This window comes from Denticeps clupeoides, chromosome 4, assembly GCF_900700375.1.
Source record: "Denticeps clupeoides chromosome 4, fDenClu1.1, whole genome shotgun sequence".
Lineage (NCBI taxonomy): Eukaryota > Metazoa > Chordata > Actinopteri > Clupeiformes > Denticipitidae > Denticeps > Denticeps clupeoides.
Window position 1 is genome coordinate 2,921,494 of NC_041710.1, and position 20,246 is coordinate 2,941,739.

The window sequence follows — 20,246 nt, forward strand, 5'->3', positions numbered from 1 at the left end:
TCTCTCTCTCTCTCTCTCTCTCTCTCTCTCGTACACACACACACACACACACACACACACAGTTTAATAGTCCATACATAAAAATGTTTCTCTGTTCTTTGTACTCTCTTCAAAGCGCAGCTACTCGTAACTACGTATAAACTCCCACACTCGCCCGCCCACACTGCCGACCCCCACTCGGCCACGGCGTATCTCCCACACACGCCCCCCCGCCCACGAGCGCGGTGCCGCGCGCTGCTCGTTCTTCTTACGATGTTTAACGAGCGCCCCTCGTTCGCTCCGCCCGCCTGTCTGCTGCCCCGCCCACTGAGCCGCGGGTGCCGCCGCTGCAGATAGCCACAATCCGGCTGCGTGGGTCATCGGCCAATCAGGCGGCAGGAAGCAGATAGGCTGTTTGGGTTCTACCTTAAGGGGGGTTGTAGGCATGATTAACAACACTGTGTGTTTTGTGTGTGTGTGTGTTGAGGGTTGGGCAACTCCCCAGAATTCCAGTTTTTCACATCTCCCGCCCTTCGCTTCCCTCCTGCAGAAGGACGCTGATGAGGACAGACACGTGAGGAAGTCCAGTCCGGATCGCTGCTCCTCCACTGACAAGCTGTCTGATGATGAGCCGGGAAGGAAGGTACTGAAACACACACACGCACACCCAGCACCACCTCTTCATTCTCCTCCACACCGCCCACGCCCATTTGAGAGCGGCACTCGCCCAATCAGAGAGCAGAACAGCCCACCCACTCATTCACGGTCCTACGCCACACACACACACACACACAGACTCACACAAATTTTTATTTTATACACATTCCACTTGTAGGGAAGCGGCCTCGTAATCACAAGGTTGCCAGTTCGAATCCCGGTCCGCCCAGGTGCCACTGAGCAAAGCACCGTCCCCACACACTGCTCCCTGGGCGAGTGTTAAACTCTGCTCCTCTGTGTGTGTGTGTGTGTGTGTGTGTGTGTGTGTGTGTGTGTGTGTGAATAAACAAGCTCAACGCTACGTTTCTCTGACGCGCTTCTTCCACATCGTACAGGGCAAGAGCCACAGCAGCCTGGCCTTCAGCCACTCGTTCCCCAGCATCAAAGAGGAGCCGGGACACGACACGCCCGTCCACCCCAGGTACGGAGCGGTCACAGACGTGCCGTCCTCGTTGTGCCATCGGCACCAGACTAGGGACCGAATTAGTCAGAATTAAATCCGGGTCCACAGTAGAGGGCTGTGTGACCGGCTGCGGGGTCGGCTAGACGCCGGGATTGGCCGGATTACGGCCGGGCTCGGAGCGGTATTTACAGACGCGGATTAGAGATTAACAGATACGCGCCTCAGACTGACGCGTGTTATGTTATATTCACGCCATTCATCAGGCGCCCTTATCCAGAGAGCCTTAGTTACAGGGACAGTCTCCCTGGTAGTGAAATTTCAAACTCGATACCAATTCTACGGATGGTACTCCATACTATTTTCACAATATTTAGATCAGAACAAACAAACAAAATAAATGTATTTTAATGGTTTTTTTTTTGAAAAAAAATATACGAGCTTTGAGTAATTAGTGCTGTAAATCGGACCTGAAAAGTTAGGCATCACCCGGCCTGAGCCCGCCAGATTCCGAGACGCTTTTTAAAAGCCACGCCGTGCCTTGACGCTGCGAGCGTTGTGTTTCACCTCCCCGGCATTTTCACGTCTCTCTCGCAGTAATTTTAAACGACTCACCTGGTGGCGGAAAAAATAAACCAGAACTTGCTTTGTGCAGTTCCAAGCTTGCTAGCGAATGTAAAAATCATGTTTAAAGTGTCTTTCGCCAGGGGAGGGGCTGCCCGTTGAAAATAGTTTATATTTTACAATTACGGCATTTACAAGAGGCCTTTATCCAGAGCGCCTTAATGGTACACAATGGTAATAAGTAGGGTTTGGACTTTTGACTTTGTGGTCTTTTGGTGTCGAACCCACTTGGCTGGATGTGCAGGTTTGTTTTTTTTTATTCCCACAGTTACTACCTGTACCTGTACGATAAGATGCTGCCGCCCAACGTGTCCCTGAGGAAGGACGCGGTCAGTCAGGACGTCCTGGGGGCCCTGCTGAAACAACACTACAGCAGCAGCAGCAGCCGCCCGGCTCTGGACCACCCGACTAAAGGTGCGGTGAGGACTAAAATACCTCACGTGGGCCACACAACACACGCAAACCTGCCAGTGCAGGTAATGCCGGGGTTCCCACGGGCCAGGAACTCTTACAGTTTCTGGAATATTTGGGAATTTCGTTAATAGCATATACCGCAGTAGCCAACACATGATATATTTATGCGTACTTCGTTCCAAGTGAGGGTTTCTGTTCCTGCCGCTCTTAAAAACGTGCAACATTCTCGACAGCAGAATCTTTGTGAAGTCTGTGTCGACGTACGTTCTTACACTCGCTGACTCGCCAAACATGCCAGGCATGTGTAAATTTCAAGAGTTTTGAATTCTATAACCATTTAAATACCCTTTTCTGCTCAGCACAGTTCGGTGTGTGTGTGTGTGTGTGTGTGTATATATATATATCAAACAGTATATTGGACATTTCTTTATGCGGCATGCCACGGATATTCTGCACTTTGATTCTTTATTACAGTGAGAACCCTGTAATACCCACACCTACGCACATCTTCCGCAAATATTCTGCTTCAACAGAACTCTTACAGTTTTGAACCCATCTGCAGACAGCCTGGGGTGTGTGTGTGTGTGTGTGTGTGTGTGTGTGCGTGCGCACACGCACGTGCCAAGAGGGGGAGGGTAGACCATGATCACTCAAGCTCTCCTTGTCATCGTCCTCCTCCTCAGTTCGTCCTCTGTTTCTTTTTTATTTATTTATTTTCTGCTCTTTTGTGCATTTTTCATAACTGATGTCATCATTAATGTCTGCATGCTCCGCTAAGAAGACTGGGGGATGACTTAAAAAAAAAAAAATCGTTTTTTCATTGCATGTGTACGTCTTGACTGGCATCCCTGCTGGGCAGGAGGCACGTGATGAGCGCCTACTTTGAGCCAAGCTCCCTGTCATCGGGCCAGTGAATTCTGTTTAACAAAGCGCAGAAATGTCGGATGCAAGTTTGTGTTACTTCAGCCATTCATTTTTAACCAGGAAACAATGGCCTGGTTGCTGGAAGAACAATATTTTTTTTGTTTTGTTAGCAAAAATGTTGTTGAAGATTTTAAATGTATATTAGAATTATGACACCTGGAAAATTAACTTGGTGTTCTGTTTTTAAAAGGGGGAGGGATAGCACAATGTAACTTACATTTACAATTACAGCCTTTACCAGACGCCCTTATCCAGAGCGACTTACAGTCAGTAGTTACAGGGACAGTCCCCCCCTGGGGACACTCAGGGTTAAGTGTCTTGCTCAGGGACACGATGGTAGTAAGTGGGGTTTGAACCCGGGACTTCAGGTTCACAGGCGAGTGTGTTACCCGCTAGGCCACCACCACCCTGTAACTCCAAGTCAGGTGGGTGTGTCCGGCCGGGAGGAGAGGCGGGGTTATTCATGCCTGTTGGAGTTGCAACCATCCCGCTTCACCCTGACACTCCCTCCCTCCCTCACTCACTCATGTACGACAGACGGACAGCACTGAGTCACACTAGCGTGCAGCGTGACGCCTGCAGTAGTGGGAGGCGTGCTCCTGGTGTGTGTGTGCGAGGTGAATCTGCAGCCTCGCTTCCGATTGGCTCCCCACGTCTCTTCCCTCCATGTCTGCTTCGCTGACCTTCAGAACACTGTGTGTGTCTGCTTTCTACCTCTGCTGCTTCACTTTAAATTAAAGACACAGCCTGATCTACGTGGGGTGTGTGTGTGTGTGTGTGTGTGTGTGTGTGTGTGTGTGTGTTCGTGATATTGAACTGCAACCCTTTTCTCCCGCCCCCCTCTCCTGCAGACCAGCAGTTCTCTCCTCCCATCGCATACGAGCCCAAATCACAGCGCGCCAAGGAGGACCAGTGTCTGGCGGCTGAGGTTGCCGCGGCAACCCGCAAAGACGCCTACGCTCCCGCAGAGGCGTCGAGCAAGGACGGTGGCGGCGCGGCCCTGGAGGACGACAAGGACCGGATCGTGCTGGAGATCGTTCAGATGTACAGCAGGCAGCAGGAGAAGCTGAACGCCACCCTGCAGAAGCAGCTGCAGCTGGAGATGGTGAGTGTGGAGTCGGCCCCTCCCCCCACCGCCGCCGGGGCCACGCCTTCATTACTCCCCAGGGACGGGGACGAACCGCTGGAGAGCAGCGCTGTTGCACTTCATTACCATCCATAAAATCATCAAGGGCATCACCCGTCCCGGACATGTTGAAGCTCCTCCCATCATCATCATCATCATCATCACCACAGTCTCTCTCACACACAGGCATCTCAGCTGCTATGAACCTGCCTTTCTGAATGTACCTCTGGGTTGTCATCCTACATAATGACACTAAGATGCTTGAAACTTAAATCTAAAAAGAAATAAAATGGAATTTTCTGGAAAAGGGGGACAACGTTTCATGGTTAATGGTTGATACCAGAATCAGAAATCAGAACATTCCCCACGACTGATCAAAACGTGATTCTGAAGCCGGAAAAGATTTGTGATGTGTCTGTATACCTGACTGTGTGTGTTAGGAACTGGAGGCTCTGCGCGGCGGCTCGGCGGCTCAGCTCCGGGAGCTGTGTGCGGAGCGCGGCGAGCTGCAGACGGAGCTGGAGGCCATGCACACCGAGCACGCTCAGAGGCTGGGGGAGCTGCAGCACGAGCAGACGGAGCTGGAGAGTCGCCTGGAGCAGCTCCGGCAGCAGGACTGCGGCTGCGGCGCCCAGGAGGCGCAGTACACCGCACAGGTACGCGCTCGCGCTCCAGACGTCCGTCCTGGCGTCCGCGATGCTGATCTCTCTCTCTCTCTCTCTCTCTCTTCATCATCTCTCCGTAGCTGTGCAAGCTACGTGCGCGCCTGGAGCTCGTGGAGGTGGAGCGGGCGGAGCTTCAGGAGGAACTCCAGCGGGAGCGGGAAGCCCGCGAGAAGCTGGAGCGCACAGTTTCGCAGCTCCGCCAGCAAATGGCCCGTTCCGGACCCCCTGCCCCAGGCACCCCCACCCCGTCGTCCACACCCTCCCCGCAGGCCCCGGAGCAGCTGACCTCTGGCTAGGAGATGACCTCTGACATACTGTCTTTAGTGTCCAGGAACTGTCCCCAAAACATATGGCAGAGAAGCCGCTCCTCTAAGTTTTTTTTTTTTTTTCTAATTTAAAATGACAATTTATATATATTTCCTTTTTTTGTCTCGTCTATAAATAGTATTTAAACACTTAGCTTCAGTGTAATTTTTATTTTTGTGTTTTAAATTATGGATTTGCTAAGAAGCTGCTTGGCAGATGGGAGGGACTATGCTGACATTCACTTTATACTACCTGCACCCCGAGCAGCCCCGCCCACTCGGACCCAGCGGGGCGCTCGTCCGCATGCGCCGTCTGCACCCCAACTTCCTCATCCCCCACCCCCCCCCACCCCCCCCACCCCCCCCCCCCCCCCCCCCCCTCTCCCCGTACCAGCGGCAGCAGCAGACTGCATGAACATTTCCATTTTTTATACTGAAGCGAGAAGGTGGCGTGGCGCGCGCCTGCCACCTGCTGGCCGAGATGGGGACACCCTGGCCTACCGCGAGGACGCACCTCCACACGGGACCTCGGCCCGTCACCCAATTCAATTCACGTGGGACGGCGTGTCCAAAAAATGTCTCTAATTCAGATCCTTATTGTAAATGTGTGCGCTACACTTTCTTGGTAAATTCAGATATTATTTAATGTATTAAACTAATAAAGGTTTATATTCACTTTGTACATATCTATAAACAGTAATCATTAATATATGAACTATGTCATATTAAATTATCTTCTAGAAAGTTAAATGAACTGAACTGACCCTAAAGTTTTTTTTTTTTTTTTTTTATATTTATACTAGTGTTAAAAAAAACTTGCTGACCTAGAGGGAAATTTAACTTTATTAGCCCCTAAATAATTACTGCTTTTTGTGTTTGAATCTCGTGTAGCTAGAATGAACGTTTTTAATTTATTATTATTATTTTTTAAATATAACCATCAAAAAAACATTTAAAACACATTGTACAGTATTGATTTCTCTCACTGCAGCATCCTTTGTAACTTTTTTTTTTTTTATTATTAATTTGTGTCTTTACTCTCGAGATTCATGCTTCTTCCTGAACTGCTGATGCACTGTGATGCTCAGCCCTGAACATTCCTCCAACGTTCTGAAACGTGTGTATTAAACTGACACAGTAGAGGGGGAATGAAATGAGTTTCCATTAGAGCGCATTTACAGCCATTTGCATCTGTCAGTGTTATTGTGTGTGTGTGTGTGTGTTTTTTTTTTTTTTTTTGTCTGGGTGGGGGTGTTAAGTTATATCCACTTTTGCGGTTTCATTTGGAAACGTGTGACTTGTTTTTGGGAGCATTGTGTAAATTACCTTTTTTTTTTTATGATGCGGGGGGAGCATGACCGCATCGTTCTCCACTCTTACGCATCTATAGAATTCCGACACCCCTAAGCTGCGTAGAGTGCACGTTTCGACCCCACCAGTGAAGTGTGTGTGTGTGGATGAAAAATCCCCGACTCTGTCTTTTCCTCTGCTTCTCTGGATTGGAAGGAGTTGCATTTTTATGTTAGATCAATATATAACTGAAAACTGTCCGATAGATCACCGAATATATTACTGTTTACGGCTTTGTTAAAAAGAGAGAGAACGAAAGAAAGAAGATATGTGATCCTGAAACGCAATGTTCGCCCATGTATGACCATTGCAGACTGTTGCCAATACTACAGTGTGAGAAGAAGTTTGCTCTTGCATGAAACGAGACACTGTTCTCCTACCTCATGTTGTGATATGAAAATGTTTTATAAGACGACACGTCGGGAAGCATAAAAAGACGAGAGTTGATATTTGCTAGTGAAAAAACGCCTACCTGTACATGCTTTTACCTAATACCTCAGTTGTATCTAGTGTTTTTGATTTCTTTTCCCAGTTTCACAATTTTGTAAATATATCTTGTATAGACGATGAACTTGGATTCAATTCAAGTAAAGTTCTGTAGTGTCAAACCTGTGGTGGGTTTTTTTTCTGGGGGGGGGGGTGATAGTACCTGTGTTGTACAGCAGGGGGCGCCGTGTTCCAGTTGCTGTCTCTCGAACTGCACCACATTCGCTGGCCTTGCCCTCTAAAAGGGGGGGATTCTGTTCCTATGGCAGTCTAGTCTGCTACCGTTGGGTGACACGTGATCGCTGGCGAAGAGCTCTTGTTTGTATGGAAGGTACAGTCGCTGCTTTGGGTTCAGTGGCCTTTGACCTCTGCACCCTGCGTTTAGGCCTTTGACTGGTGGTTTGGTAAGCGATAAAAACGTACGAACCACTGACACCAAAGGCAAAAAGAAGTAGCTTTTATGAGATGGAACTTGTCCTCCCTGGTTTTGCGGCTTCAGCTACGCACGAGGTCACCTGATCTCCAAAGCACAGACCAATATCCGCATTGGAAAACCACAAATCAAGTGATTGTGTGTGTGGAAAATGAAACGCTACCAGGACACGTGAAAACTAATTTTTTGTGTGTGTGTGTGTGTGTGTGTGTGTCGTCTTCAACAATGAATGTACGAAATGTTCCAACTGCACATGATATCAGGGCCACAGATAAAAGGACGCTCTTCCAGCTCAGCCGGAAACCGCATGCTTTTCTGACAGACAATTCATTAACGGACAGCAGATGACCGGGACCGTGTCTGCGCCGTGTCATTGCATATAAAAGTGCCCTTGTGGTCGTGAAAAGGCCAGTTGCTGCAGCTACAGACACTGATCGTTGCTGTGGTGAGGAACACGTTTACTCGTGATCTTACATGAAACGATACTCATCGGAGATGTTCTTCTTGATCAGTAAATCAGCCCGGTCTCTCTTTCTCCCGACTATGATACCACGGTGGGACGCAGCTAACTAGGGGCAGCGGTGGCCTAGCGGTTAAGGCCCCGTAATCAGAAGGTTGCCGGTTCGAATCCCGATCTGCCGAGGTGCCACTGAGCAAAGCACCGTCTTCACACACTGCTCCCCGGGCGCCTGTCATGGCCGCACACTTCTCACCAAGGGTGGTGGTTAAATGCAGAGGACAAATTTCACTGTGTGCTGCTGTAAATGTAAATACTGTAAATGTGTATCACATGTAACAATCACTTCACTTGCACTTAAAGAAGCTCACGCGTGGGGATGGAGTGGATAAAAAAATGGCAGCGTGGTGGCAGCGTTTCACCCTCTTGGTTTCTCTCAACCACCTTAAATTAGACACCGGGGACAGTTTTTGGTCTCATGAAGCTGCTTACGATGATGACGGTAGGGTGCAGAGCCTTCTAAAGAAGGTTCCTGTTCTAGGTTCTTTAAAGTAACCTCTCTCCTCAACTCCATAGTGCCTCAGAGCGGGCGTGTCCGAACCTTTGACTGCTGCTGTGTCTTCTCAGTGTCCCCTTGTTCTCCATAACCCAAGCTGAGGAACATCTTTTGTTCCCCCTGAACCTTCAGTCAATATGAGTTGAGTGAAGTGATTGTCACTTGTGATGCAGCGCAGCACACGGTGCACACAGTGAAATTTGTCCTCTGCATTTAACCCATCACACTGAGTGAGCAGTGGGCAGCCATGACAGGCGCCCGGGGAGCAGTGTGTGGGGACGGTGCTTTGCTCTGTGGCACCTTGGCGGATCGGGATTCGAACCGGCAACCTTCTGATCATCAGCCCGCTTCTTAACCGCTAGGCCACCACTGCCTCCATATTATTATTGCAGCATTATGAATTATATTTTACGGACACATCTTCCCATTCATTTTATTCCAAAGTCTGTCGTTCATGAGGAACGGTTCTTCAACGACTACAAAGACACAAAGTAGAGGTGAAAAACAACTCTCCGGCGCGCCTTATCAGCACCGCCATGTTTATTCAGTGCGCCGATGTGAAATATTAACCCGGCGTTACCCCACCCCCTCATCCGTGAGCGCCAAGCTCCAGTCACAGAGGCCGTCCGTGGCGCCCGGCGGGCCCGTCACCTCGAGCAGCGTCACGCTGACGAGGAAGCTGTTGACGAAGCACAGCCAGGGCGCGTTCATGGCCAGGTACGCCGGGACCTCCTCGCGCGAGATCGCCAGCACCAAGCCCAGGGCCAGAAACGGCCCCCAAGTCCTGACGAAGGCCGCGAGGGCGTGGCACAGGAGACGGGCGCGGCCGCCGCCCCGCCGCCTCGGCGTACAGCGCCGCGGCCACGGTGGCGAGCAGCACGGAGGACGAGACCTGGGGGACCTGAGGGCTGCCGGGAGCCTGGCAGGAGCTCAGGAGGCGGTGAGAAGTGTCCTGCAGGTGGGGCCTGTAGCCGGGGGACAGGAAGACGTGAAGGGCCGCCGACGTCCAGAGGGCGGCGGCGATCAAAACGTAGCCCAGCCTCCGCGTCCAGTGCACCGAGGCGGAGCCGAGCGGCGCCAGCCAGTAGTGGTCCAGGCCCGAGACCACCAGCACGGGCCAGTGCAGCGCGTTGTAGACGAAGCTGGAGATCTGGAGCAGCAGGCAGACGTGGTGGCTGGTCCATCGCATCCCACAGAGGCGGACGTCCTGCAGGGCGTGCGTGACCAGGAGCACCAGCGTCAGGACGGTGTCCACCACGTTCAAGGAGATGTGGAACGTCCCCATGAAGCCCCTGGTGATGTGGGGCCTCTGCAGGATCACGGTGGACCAGTTCATCAGGGTCTTCAGGCCCTGCACCAGCACCAGGCAGGTGATGGGGGTCTCCATGGCGCGTCTCCCTCTCGAGGCCTGAGATTTAAAACCGGGACGTTACAGAGCGACCAAACGCTTACCGTCCGTGCAGCTGGTCCACTTCCTCCTCACGACTCGTGTCTCCCTCCTGGCCGGTGGGAGGAGGAACGCTTCTCAGCACCACCCTGGCGGAGCGGCGGTTCTCCAGAGGCCCTTAACCGCCGCTGACGTCTGATGAAACGCTGGCAGATGTGCTACACAACATGGGCGGGCGTGGCCGGCGAGGGTTACGTTTCACAAGACTGGGCCGGACACCTGGTGTCACAAAAGTAACGCAAAACCAAGATTTCTCAAAGGCGGAAGTTCTTCTTTTTCAGCGCAACGCGACTCGGGTGCCGTGGTCTGCTGCGTGAAAACGACGAATTAAAATCATAAATTCACATTTATGATGTGCATTTGCATACCAGAATGAAAATAGCCAGGTGCGCTGCCCCTGACAAACCATATCCAAATACAGAAGAGCCACGCCCCCCCACGCAGAAACTGTGTTCGAGGCGAGAAGGTTTTTCTACGGAGCTTTATGAGAAATTCAGGAGGTCAACCGCTGTCAGACTGCACAAACAGCAACAGGGCAGCGGCGGCCTTGCGGTTAAGGAAGTGGACCCGTAATCGGAAGGTTGCCGCTTCGAATACCGAGCTGCCACTGAGCCAAGTCCCCAACAAACACACACATCCGATACGCCATTTACATTTACATTTAAGGAATTTGGCAGACGCCCTCATCCAGAGCGACTTACCATCGATGAAGTGATCAGTTCTGGTTCACAAGGACCCCCAACAATGACTGAGCTGTTCTGACCTCGAGGGGAACTTCATTCCACCTCAGAGGGAGAAGAGTCTAGATGAGCATCTTCCTTTTACCTTCAGAGATGGAGGGACCAGGCGAGCAGTACTGGAGGCTCGGAGTATACGAGGTGCAGTGCGAGGTGTAATAAGGGCTGTGAGGTAGGATGGTGCTACTCCATGTTTGGCTTTGTAGGCCAGCATCAGTATTTTGAACCTGATGCGTGCAGCTACTGGGAGCCAGTGGAGGGAACGTAGCAGAGGGGCGGTGTGGAGAACTTGGGAAGGTTGAAGATCAGTCGTGCTGCTGCATTTTGTATGAGTTGTAGAGGTCGGATGGTACATAGAGGTAGACCAGCTAGAAGGGAGCTACAGTAGTCCAGTCTTGAGATTACTAAGGATTACCATTTCCATTTTTCTTTTGTGCAACATGTGTGCATATATCCACTCTATAAATATGAACACTTACTTATATTCTATGTATACAGACATTAACAAATATATTTTTATGTATATACTGATATTTTTTAAAATCATGCTTTTATTTTTTGCTGCTCTTATCTTCTACTGTTCACTGAAAATGAAAATGTAAATTTCCCACTTGTGGAACTAATAAAGGGTCATCTTATCTTATCTTATTATGAGATACCGGCCGTGGTTTAATTAGATCTCTTTCCAGGTTTTTTGCCAGGTTTCTGCAATGACATTTGGGCCAATTTGGAAACGTCAGACCATGTGTTCCACCAATGGGCTCATGGCTGGAGTGGGAATATTCTGTAATGTTCCTGACGGGCCACGAGGTTGAAATAAAATAAATGATCAAGTTTCTCTGGAATCACATGCATTTTGGCAAATGTTGTTATCATGCGACTGTTAAAAAGTATATGAAAACACACGCAGCCATCCACCAATTAAATAGCAAAGTGTATGTTCATATTTGATCTGTTTGAGGGTGATTTTGAATTATTCCACAGTTCATTATAATTTCATATTCCACAAGGATTCATTTGTGTCACTCACTTACATCGAGTCAATTTGGGTGAATAAGTCAAAGACTCAAGCTATCATAATAAATTCATCCTAATGATAAGAATTTTTCCCAAGGGAAGAAATAAAGACGATTGTGACTGTGCGCAGTTAAGCAAATTGTTGAATGCCATATCGCTTACTTGCCCTATTTTAAGCGAATCAGGAAGGCTTTTACTGAGCAACTCCGACCACAGAAATGCTGAAAAACGTTTGTTCGCTCCGGTAGGCTCCCCTATGTCAATCAAACAGACCAGCAATTTATCTGACCTCACGAATGCTGAACCAGGCATAGCTGCAACAGAGCAAGGCCGTTGGAGCTGGGCACTATCAGCGCCCCAAGGTTCTTAGTGCCTTGGGTGAGCTTATTATGACTGAATGAAAGCGATTTCCTTCGGGATGGAGGGTCGAGTTGAAGGTGGCCATCTTTCACCCACATCAGCACACGCAGGAAGCGTCCGATGGTAGCAACAGGTGGTGCGGAGTGGAGCTGGTGTAGCCGAGACATGACGTGAAATACAAATCACTCATCGTATTAGTAGCACAAAGGTTGACTCTTAAAGCCAGACTCTGCATTCTGACCACAGAGAGAAGGGAAAATCCCTGTGCTTACAAGCACCTCCCTGGCAATAAGTCCCTGCAAATGTTTCCTTGCAGGCTCTGAAAGCATAAGGAAGCATAAGGTGTGTTACATTCCACAAAGCGTGAATAAAGAGCCTTGTTTGCAGCGTTTTAGCTTTCGTAGTGTAGGTCGTGTAAAAGATACCCCAGAAGAGGAACAAAGCGCCCAGGTTAGTTCCCGTTCAGATGTAATTTTCCTGGCATAATGTCCGCGCTGGTTTTTCCGGTTTCCTTGGGAAAACAGCTTCCTTTTAAAGCAAAACATGCCTACACCTCTTTTTGTGGAGAAAAACATATTTACTGTAAGATGAAACATGATTCAATTTGTATAGTTGTTGTGTGTGATATTTGGGGGGTCTCACCTCTGCACCCCCTCCTGAGACTGAGGTTCATTAAATCCTGACTCCGAGAATTAGAATTCATCCTGTTAAATTGACACTGGCCTATTTACTATTGCAATTATAATAACAAGTATCACTTGCTCTATTACCTATATACAGTACTGTGCAAAAATCTATAAACCTGTGAAAACCAAACCACTGTTTATCTAAGCTGCAAGCAACACTTTTTTTCAGAACACAAGTAACTGTTGGGCAGATGCAAATGATTATAAATCCTGGGCACAATAACGTATATTATCTCACTATATTTGTATCCAATTGTGCATATTTTTTATATTTATGTATTTTGCTGTAAATTCTGGAGTTGCTCAGTGGTCTTTTGTTATAAAATGATAAAAAAAAAGTTGTGTCATTTCATCATGCCCGTGGAATTTACCCTCCGTCCCTCCTCGCCTGTTTCTGTACGCGCACGTCGACGTAGGCTTTTCTGACGAGGAAGCAACAATGGACAGAACACGTAAACGCTTACCCCCAACGCAGGGGGCGTGGCCCCGCAACGTGGCGGCGTGACGTCACCGCGCACCCACGGCTGTCATGTCGTAAACCGGGCGTCAGGCGAACACAGCTTTTTGTCCTCTTGACAGTCCTACTTACACTTTACTGTTGTTGTTTTTTTTTTGTGCAGCTATTTTAGTAATAATGCATGTTTCGGGAAAAACGAGAACGCTGGACGAGACGTTGCCAGGTTCGCTGCTTAGCAACGCGCCTTCTGACTTAGCCCGCTATGTTAGCTGAATTTGCTAAGTGAGTCAGCGGCGTCTTCACCTCGCAGCTCTTCTTGTTATTGTTTTTATTATTATTATTATTTACATTATTGTCTAGTTATTATCACCATTAGCAGCAGTAGTAGTAGTAGTAGTAGCAGTTGTGCAGGATGGACGGGCCGGAGGCTGGAAGTGACGTGAAGTGCGCCGCGCCGTCGCCGCCCAGACAGCGGGCGCGTGAGGCCAAGTCGCCTAGGCGACGGCGCGAGGTCAAGAGGTCACGGCGGCGCCCGGAGAGTCAGGAACAGGTGATGTGGGGAGGCAGGCAGCGGCGGCGGCGGGCGGCCGAGTCGCCGTGCTCCCCGAAACGCCCGGACCGGTGCAGGTACGCCCGTCACACACGACACCCCGAGACCGGAGCAGGCCCTGACGGCGCGGAATGCTGCTTCGTTTCAGGCGCCCTCACTTCCTTCATGGGCCGTATCCGGCCACGCATTTTGGACCCAAGGCCCGCATCCTCCCCAACCCGACCTCCGTCATGTAAGTTTTCTCTCTTCCTTCCTGGCATGCCAGTGTCACTGATGAGATCAGGTTGTTTTAGGGACACTCCAGCTGTGATTGGTCCACTGTCCCTGGTGGGATGGCACTTGGTGTGACGGCCAGCTGCTCTCCTGCAGCGTTTGGCCACAGATCAGTTCTGAACACTGGACGGTGTAGATCTGTTTCTAAAATGCCTTCTCGTCACTCCACCAAGCCGGCCAGACAGAAGTGGTAAAGTTTGAACTCCACGTCGGGGCGTGTTTGTTTTCGCGTTCCTGTTAATAAATGACCGGTGTGTGCAGTGTTTTAGCCTTAACAGTCTTAAACAGGCAGGAAACCTCTTATCCATCCACAGGCATATCCAGGACCCGGCTTCTCAGCGCCTCACCTGGAACAAGCCGCCGCTCAACGTCCTGGTCATCAAGAAGATTCGCGACGAGAGCCTTCTGGAGCCCTTCAAGGAGCTGTGCAGGTTCCTGCTGGAGGTACAATTTTTCAATTTGTGATCCGTCGTGTCGATTACAGAACCCCTCGTCATTTTCTTAACAACTCGCTGCTTGAGATGCCAACGGGGCTTTATAACAGGAGGATCTGCATTTTCAGTGCCGAGGGCAGTGCATGACTGCTCTCCTGGCATTCCGAGTAGCCAGTTGTTGATCGGCACAGATTACATTTGCAGCATTTACCAGACGCCCTTATCCAGAGTCAGCAGTTACAGGGACAGTCCCCCCCTGGAGACACTCAGGGTTAAGTGTCTTGCTCAGAGACACGATGGTAGTAAGTGGGGTTTGAACCTGGGTCTTCTGGTTCATAGGCGAGTGTGTTACCATCCGTAGATATGACACTCAGGGTAAACTAAGTGTCCCCCGAAATACGTTTTCCTACTTGATCTCTTTTTTTTTTTTTTTGCTTTAGGATTCTGTAAAAGATCTGAAACCGTTTGTCTTTTAAAGTGTGACTCTACATGAGCCGGATCTGAAACGAGAGCTGCATGATGCTTCTTTTTAGCAGACGGATTTAGGACGTTCCGCTTCGTTCTCCGATCAGGAGAGGTTATGTAGTCGAGAATAACAGCTTTTGTTGGCCACAACGGAGCAAGATTTTTGGAAGTCTGGCAGCCCCATCTGCTGGTGTTTCCTAATACTGATGAGCCTTCACAACTTTGAACATGAAGTTTTTATACCAGTTGTTTTTATGATTGTTAATATTGCATGCAATGGTTATCATGCCAATCAGAATCAGCTCAACAAGGGAAGAGGCGTTTACTGCCAAAGTCCAGTTAATGTTTCTGGGCAATAGGTAATTTTACAAAGGTCTCATGAACGTTAAAAGCTGTGTTTGAACCGTCAGGAAAAGAAGTTGGTGGTCTTTGTCGAGAAGAAGGTGGCGGACGACGCCACGCTCACGAGCGATGAGGCCTTCTCCGCCGTCCGCACCAAACTCTGCACCTTCAGGGAAGGTATGGTGGCTGGAACGCGCCCTTCATGGCCTCTGAGTAACAGAGGCAAAATCTTCAGTTTCGCCATTTTAATCCTTGGATGAACGATTCGTGCTTCGGCCTGAAGCCTAAATCCCTGTAACAGTCACACCTTACCAAAAAAAAAAAAAAAAAACGGTTCCCTGCTGTACATTCAACATCAGGAGCTGCAGGAAAAGTAAGCAGCAGCATCCGTAGCACCGCAGCGTTTTTTCCCAATTTTCCCCTCTTTTGAAGGCGGACTTTGTCCTCCGCTCAGATGAAAATCGATGCTTGCGCTCCTTTGTTTGTCCAAGGCTCCATTTGCATGAGATTTACACGATACATGATCTAGAACGCGCTACACCATTTAGTACCGAAGCAACACATGAATACGTTGTTCCGGCATCTCACCGTTCCGAACAGCAGTGTGGTCGTCATGGGGGTCGGAACGTGTCTTATGATGCTCGTTCTTCTCCTGGCAGGCTATGACGACATCTCGGACTGCATCGACCTGATCATCTGCCTGGGCGGGGACGGGACGCTCCTCTACGCCTCCTCCCTCTTCCAGGTGCCCGGAGCCACCCCCCCCCCCCCCCCCCCCCGTTCCACTATTCTGTTTCATGCTCTTATGTGTCACTCTTTTGCTGATCTATGCTGATTTATAGGCCGGGATTCCTAAAAATTAATGAATTTATTACCTTTTTAATTCCGTTTTTATGAAATATAAACATTTTACTAGGCCGAAAATGTTGGCTCGGGGTCAGTTACTGAATCAGAATGGCGTTTATGAATGAACACATACAGGGAATTAGACGCGGTGTCTCTAAAACACCAACGATGTACAATATACACAGAAAATTTATACAAAGATTACGGATGAAGCCGTGTGCGCGGTGTCTGCGATGCCATTTTTTTGTTGCGGTGTATTTAAATTAAATTGTGGGGTTTCTTGTTAGAACGGGGTGGCTGTTAAGTGAGGGTGGGACGCTCACCGTGGTCGTAGCTCCTGTCCAGGCACGCTCAGGACCGTCGGGCGGACATTCCACGGCACAGAGACCCGCAGAGGCGGCTCGGCGCGTCCAGGGAGAATCTGTGTGAAGCACACGGCATCCGCGTTGCGGTAAAAAGCGGGAAACGAGATGCGCTCTGGCCTCGCGTCGCTGTTTATTTCCGACCCTCGTGGTCACCTGCCTCGTGCCGTTTTGGAAGATGCTGGTCTGCCAGGCAGCAGGACCAGCGATCTTCACATTCCAGCGCGTGGCCGCGTGACCCTGTCACATCGTCTCCATCTCTGTCACTTCTGTCATTTGTGTGGAGCACCCGCCTGTCTTTGTTCGAAGGCATTTGGACGGTGAAACACTGAGTGCAGTGGAGGCAAGCCCAAACCAGTTTCTAGGAACAAACACCCTCAGTGACTCACCGCATTCTTAGAAGGACATTTTTCAGATCTGTAGAACTTGCTTAAGGGCTTTTATTAGAAGGAAAGAAAAATCTTCCCATCCTACACACATGCATTCTGTATCAAATTCAAATTTTATTTGCCACTTACACAGTCATACGCGCTATGATACGCAGTGAAATGCTTTTGGCGACTGCTACAGTCCAGAGTATTGCAAATATTGCAAACATAACCAAATATCGCACTTTTATGTCTTTAACATAAAATATGTGTAACAGGTAGGGTGAAGGTGTGTATAAAGATAAAAAAGTATAAAGAGCAGAGATTTTGTGGTTTTATGATTCTGTAAATAGAAAAGTGGTAAGACGCATCAGTCAGTGCTGTGGTGCACAGAACTACTCACCGGCTGACTCGGTTTTTCCCCTCCAAGGGCAGCGTTCCCCCCGTCATGGCGTTCCACCTCGGCTCCCTGGGCTTCCTCACACCTTTCAAGTTCCAGTCGTACAAGACCGAGGTGGCCAAAGTGTTTGAAGGTAGAGTTGGAGTGGCGTGTGGCGCCTCGCCTCAGCCCGGTGGCGCTCGCTAGCGCCGCCTGCTGCGCGGCGCGGGCGCTTCTGCCCCTCGCGGGTCCTAGCTGCTCTGCTGCATGATGGGATTGTTCGCTTGCGTCTGTACCGCAGGCAACGCGGCCATCGTGCTGCGCAGCCGTCTGAAGGTGAAGGTGGTGAAGGAGCTGGCGCAGCACGGCGGCGAGCAGGAGAACGGAGCGCTGACCCCGCACTGCCATGGCAACAGCGAGGCCAGCAAGATAACGCTGCAGCTTCAGGTCAGAGGTCACGCTTCGCCACATATCATATTAGTATTTAGTTAACATAATAAAAAAAAGAACATGAACCATTTGAAAGTGCAGAACTTATTTTAAACACACGCACGCATGTATGTACGTAAGCGGTGGTCACACAAAGAACAACACTTTACTTGTCAGACGCTTTTCCAAAGCGACTCACAAGAGGACACCAGCAATTCTCATTCGGTTTCTATAGATTTTGAGTTACAAAACTAAGAGCCCTGATAAGGCCCAACTTGTCAGGAATAGAACATGCTGGGATTGTTAAGTGCTGGACGAATATATACATATATTTTTGTGTGTGAGTGTGTGTTGGTGTTAGAATCATCTGAAATACTTTTTGAACAAGCGGGATTTCACCTGCTTCTTAAAAGGTGGTGGTGGTCTCGGCTAGTCGAATGGAGCAGGACAAGTTGTCCCACCAGCCAGGGACAACAAAGGAGAACAGAGTCGATTGGGATCGGAGACCCCCCGTGAAGGGGGTCGTTTCATTTGCAGATCTGAGAGGGCATGCAGGAGTGTAACTATACCAGAGTGTAGTGTGTAGTGTAAATAGACACTTTATTCAGCACAATGAAGATGGAATGCAAAATATGATGTGTATATATAAAATACACACACACACAGGTATGTGTGTTACACACTATTATCATGTTGTTTAGGTTTCTGCTGATGGAATGATTATTATTGGATCGCATTGTCTCACAATGTCCCACACATTATGACTTTTTTTTAAGTACCAGAAATGATACGTTTTGCTTTCAAACAACAAAACGTGGAATAGAACAGGAGCTAAACCAATGAGGAACCTCATGTAACTGAAACCATAAGCTGCAGTTCTGCCTCATTTGCATTTTGGTGTTGCGCTGAAACACGTTTTTTTGTAAAAACCCCTCAGGACGTCTTCGGCGTCTTCAGAGGATGAAAGCTGAATTCTTCGGACTGGGAGTGTTCGTCTCGGGTGTAAAATGAAAGAGGTCTGAAGCTGCAGCTTATTTCCCTGCCGTAACCGCAGCTCGGCCAGGACATTTAATACCAACTGAACAGAATCGAGGACGAACACGTTTACATGTCCACTCTTCATGTCCCCCCCCCGTCGCCACCTGAATTAAAATGTACTTCTTCTTCTTCTCTAATGGAGTGTATGGGACATTGTCGCCTGGCTGTCTCAGGTGCTGAACGAGGTTGTGGTGGACCGCGGGCCGTCCTCCTACCTGTCCAACGTGGATCTGTACTTGAACGGGCGTCTCATCACCTCGGTTCAGGGAGATGGTGAGTGGTGGTGGAGATCAACAATGTCAACAGGTCAACAATGTTTACATGTTCAGACTGACGTGATTATATCTCCCAATGTTTCTGATGTCTGTCCAGGATGCATAGCAGACATGAAACGCTGTGTATACTATTTAAAAATATATAGATATTATATTCTCTTTTGCAAAAAAAGGCTGGTAGTAGTAGCCTAGCGGGTAACACACTCGCCTATGAACCAGAAGACCCAGGTTCGAATCCCACTTACTACCATTGTGTCCCTGAGCAAGACACTTAACCCTGAGTGTCTCCAGGGGGGGACTGTCCCTGTAACTACTGACTGTAAGTCGCTCTGGTAAATGCTGTAAATGTAAATGAAAACAATTTGAATCTTTTCAACCCCTGGAGCTCTTATTCTGCGGTGTTAATCAATAAAAGGTGTAGGAGTGGTTGACCAGTGGCCTGAGGGCTGAAAGGAAGCGTTTCACTAGTTTACTATTTTAGAAGAAGTCACGTGAGGATCACGTCGTACTTCCTGCCGCTCACGTTCTGTTCTGCAGGAGTGATCGTGTCCACGCCCACCGGCAGTACGGCCTACGCCGCCGCGGCCGGGGCCTCCATGATTCACCCCAACGTGCCGGCCATCATGGTCACGCCCATCTGCCCTCACTCCCTCTCGTTCAGGCCCATCGTGGTGCCCGCCGGCGTGGAGCTCATGGTGAGACGCGGCCCGTCGTCACGAACGATGCCAAGCCTGGCGGCTCTGCGTCCGTGACGTGTCTGTTGAACTTGTCCTCAGATCACATTGTCCCCTGAGGCGCGGAACACAGCCTGGGTGTCGTTCGATGGGAGGAAGAGGCAGGAGATCCAGCACGGTGACAGGTACCGGTCCGCTCTGGCCAGCTCCGGCCTTCTCTGCTTGTCGCACGCCGCGTGTTTTACACGTTTTTACACCCGCGCCGGTCCGCCCTCTCCGCAGCATCAGAATCACCACGTCCTGCTACCCGGTGCCGTCCATCTGCTGCCACGACCTGGTGTACGACTGGTTCGAGAGCCTGGCCCAGTGCCTGCACTGGAACGTGCGCAAGAAACAGGCGCGCCTGATCGACAGCACCGACTCCTCCGACACCGAGAACTGACCGCCGACAAGCTCCGCCCACATTCCCCTCCAGCAGCGAACCCCACGTACATGCACCCGATTATATTTATTACGACTGATGCCGTTTTAACGCACAAAAGCTCGCGGCCACCTGAACACCTGTGAGGCTTCGAAGGCGGAGCCAAGTTTACGCCACGAAATAAAAGCTCTGACCCGGCGTCGTCTTCTCCTTCCTCCGCACGACAGGACAAAATCCACAGCAGCCACAC

General features: G+C 49.7%; 3 protein-coding genes across 10 annotated transcripts in view; 2 read left to right on the forward strand and 1 right to left on the reverse strand.

Moving 5' to 3' along the window:
- The window catches only part of skila (SKI-like proto-oncogene a), a 20,924-nt gene extending 13,812 nt beyond the window's left edge, over nt 1-7,112 (forward strand). For both annotated transcript variants that reach the window (XM_028978465.1, XM_028978466.1), the window contains exons 3-8: nt 530-622; nt 1,032-1,117; nt 1,989-2,134; nt 3,910-4,163; nt 4,625-4,840; nt 4,930-7,112. In XM_028978465.1, coding sequence (XP_028834298.1) covers nt 530-622; nt 1,032-1,117; nt 1,989-2,134; nt 3,910-4,163; nt 4,625-4,840; nt 4,930-5,145 — 1,011 coding nt within the window. In that variant the 3' untranslated portion in view covers nt 5,146-7,112. The remainder of the gene's footprint in view (nt 1-529; nt 623-1,031; nt 1,118-1,988; nt 2,135-3,909; nt 4,164-4,624; nt 4,841-4,929) is intronic.
- Nucleotides 7,113-8,928: 1,816 nt separating this feature from the next.
- On the reverse strand, nt 8,929-17,501 carry gpr160 (G protein-coupled receptor 160). Of its 6 annotated transcripts, none has more exons than XM_028978474.1 (4): nt 17,184-17,501; nt 16,374-16,471; nt 14,311-14,398; nt 8,929-9,844 (listed from the first exon to the last, which is right to left on the reverse strand). In XM_028978474.1, the coding sequence occupies exons 3-4, from the start codon at nt 14,341-14,343 to the stop codon at nt 9,050-9,052; spliced, it is 828 nt and encodes a 275-aa protein (XP_028834307.1). In that variant the 5' UTR covers nt 14,344-14,398; nt 16,374-16,471; nt 17,184-17,501; the 3' UTR covers nt 8,929-9,049. The 6 variants fall into 6 exon arrangements, 5 of the variants coding, with proteins under 5 accessions (XP_028834307.1, XP_028834308.1, XP_028834310.1 ...); XM_028978475.1 differs by having other exon boundaries at nt 14,311-14,401; XM_028978477.1 differs by having other exon boundaries at nt 8,929-10,102; nt 17,184-17,491.
- nadkb (NAD kinase b) lies at nt 12,923-20,194 on the forward strand. 2 transcript variants are annotated; one of them, XM_028978471.1, is made up of 11 exons: nt 12,923-13,767; nt 13,839-13,922; nt 14,278-14,407; nt 15,273-15,381; nt 15,864-15,949; nt 17,211-17,313; nt 17,461-17,606; nt 18,800-18,899; nt 19,439-19,596; nt 19,678-19,760; nt 19,858-20,194. In XM_028978471.1, the coding sequence occupies exons 1-11, from the start codon at nt 13,553-13,555 to the stop codon at nt 20,015-20,017; spliced, it is 1,374 nt and encodes a 457-aa protein (XP_028834304.1). In that variant the 5' UTR covers nt 12,923-13,552; the 3' UTR covers nt 20,018-20,194. The 2 variants fall into 2 exon arrangements, with proteins under 2 accessions (XP_028834304.1, XP_028834305.1); XM_028978472.1 differs by lacking the exon at nt 12,923-13,767 and having other exon boundaries at nt 13,859-14,153.
- Nucleotides 20,195-20,246: the final 52 nt, after the last annotated feature.

Coding starts and splice junctions, on each gene's coding strand:
- nadkb (XM_028978471.1), top strand. CDS start 13,553: ATGGACGGGCCGGAGGCTGGAAGTGACGTGAAGTGCGCCGCGCCGTCG. Junction 15,382..15,863: donor ACTCTGCACCTTCAGGGAAG/GTATGGTGGCTG, acceptor TTCTCCTGGCAG/GCTATGACGACATCTCGGAC. Junction 19,597..19,677: donor CCGCCGGCGTGGAGCTCATG/GTGAGACGCGGC, acceptor ACTTGTCCTCAG/ATCACATTGTCCCCTGAGGC.
- gpr160 (XM_028978474.1), bottom strand. CDS start 14,343: ATGACCAGGACGTTGAGCGGCGGCTTGTTCCAG. Junction 9,845..14,310: donor TGAGCGGCGGCTTGTTCCAG/GTGAGGCGCTGA, acceptor TTTAAATCTCAG/GCCTCGAGAGGGAGACGCGC.